At 46.6% G+C, this 1,538-nt stretch overlaps 1 protein-coding gene across 1 annotated transcript in view; it reads left to right on the top strand.

Moving 5' to 3' along the window:
- The first annotated feature begins 165 nt into the window (after positions 1 to 165).
- The window catches only part of CDC20 (cell division cycle 20), a 4,422-nt gene continuing 3,049 nt past the window's right edge, over positions 166 to 1,538 (top strand). Inside the window, exons 1-2 of the mRNA XM_009884681.1 lie at positions 166 to 312; positions 1,057 to 1,153. Of these exons, the coding sequence (XP_009882983.1) occupies positions 241 to 312; positions 1,057 to 1,153 (169 nt within the window). The 5' untranslated portion in view covers positions 166 to 240. The remainder of the gene's footprint in view (positions 313 to 1,056; positions 1,154 to 1,538) is intronic.

Raw genomic sequence — 1,538 nt, 5'->3', positions numbered from 1 at the left:
GGGGGGTGTCCAGAAATATTAGTTAGCTGTGACTTAGGATGGCATGAGGTCTCAGAGTCCTTCTTGTCTGGTAGGTATGTGGAGAAGTGCTGGGTTTGTGTGTCTTGAAAGCTCTAATACAGGCTGTACATTAGCTGTAACACAATATTTATGTATGTGAATGCAGGTAAATCTGGATCCAAAATCCAGAGCACACCAACAAAGGCCGGGGGGGATCGCTACATTCCCAACCGCAGTACTATGCAGATGGAGATGGCCAATTTCCTCCTAACCAAAGAGAATGACTCTGCTGAGGAGTCCCCTACCAAGAAGGTGAGTGTGTCACTAAGTTACGATTGCAACAACAATCACTACCAAACACCTAATCCTTCCTGGCCTTTACAGAGAAGCACACTGTAAGTTCTGTCAAGTGGGTGCATGGGGTGGACAGCCCTTGCCATCACTGTTTCCAGCGCTGAGCTTCAGGAGCCTGGGATGAGGTAGAAGCTCTAGAGCCTACAAATGAAACAGGTACACAGCTGCTACACAGGAACCTGAGCACAGCTGCTCTGTAGGGATGTTTCCCTAGGTACAGGGAAGAGCATAGACCCTTACACCTCTGCTTCCATTCATTCTATCTAGCCTGTGCAAAATTCAACTTTGGGCTAATGAGGCTTTAAAATATAGCAGGCTACAGAGACACAAAGCTGTGAGCCTGTGCACAGTGAAACTGCTGGTGGTAGCTATTCTAGGACAATGTCTACATGGGGAGCTATTCTGGAATGTGTACACTGTATTCTGAAATCTGTTTATGAAGCATTTGGTTCCTTGTGGCTGTGGCTTTCCCCATTGGCAATGAGACACTGAACTTGCCACTCTTATGTATGAAAATGTGAGCAGGACAGTGTGCCAACGTCTGAGGAAAAACTACTTTGGGTTGCTTGTCTGTAGCTGACTCCCACAGCACAGCTGTACACCTCCTGATTCTAGAAGGGGGCTTAAGTATATGTTCTGCCAGCTGCAGTTTTAAGTGCATCATGGGCTTTGTGTTTCAAATGCATCTTGCTGTCTTTGTAGGAGCAACAGAAAGCCTGGGCAGTGAATCTGAATGGCTTTGACATAGAAGAAGCAAAGATCCTCCGCCTCAGTGGAAAGCCACAGAATGCTCCAGAAGGTATGACACAGGGTCTGTGTGAGATGACTCAACTTGGAGGGATCTGGGCAGGGCAACAGCAACACAGAGGCTCTGTGTGTGGACATGGGAAAAATCAACTGGCATCTCAGAGCTCCTGTGCACTCTAGAGTCTCCTTTCTTAGGTTTCCTGAGGTTGAGGGGCTGCATAACAGCTACAGTGAATTTATTTACAAAAGCTGAAATAACTGCTAGTTGCTCACTGGTATTGCAGGTGGCAAGCCTTTCTGATGTCTGCAAAAGCTTCAAACTCTCTGCTGTGCACTTTGTAGCTTGTCGCTAAACATAATGGGATATGACAAACGAAGTGTTTGTCAGTTAAACTTGTTCTTGTGAATTAGGGAATCAGAGCTCACCCTGGTTCAGC

The sequence above is a fragment of the Charadrius vociferus genome, unplaced genomic scaffold (assembly GCF_000708025.1).
Source record: "Charadrius vociferus isolate BGI_N301 unplaced genomic scaffold, ASM70802v2 scaffold163, whole genome shotgun sequence".
Lineage (NCBI taxonomy): Eukaryota > Metazoa > Chordata > Aves > Charadriiformes > Charadriidae > Charadrius > Charadrius vociferus.
Note: the sequence above shows the minus strand (reverse complement) of the source record. Positions and strands in the feature narration are given on the sequence as shown.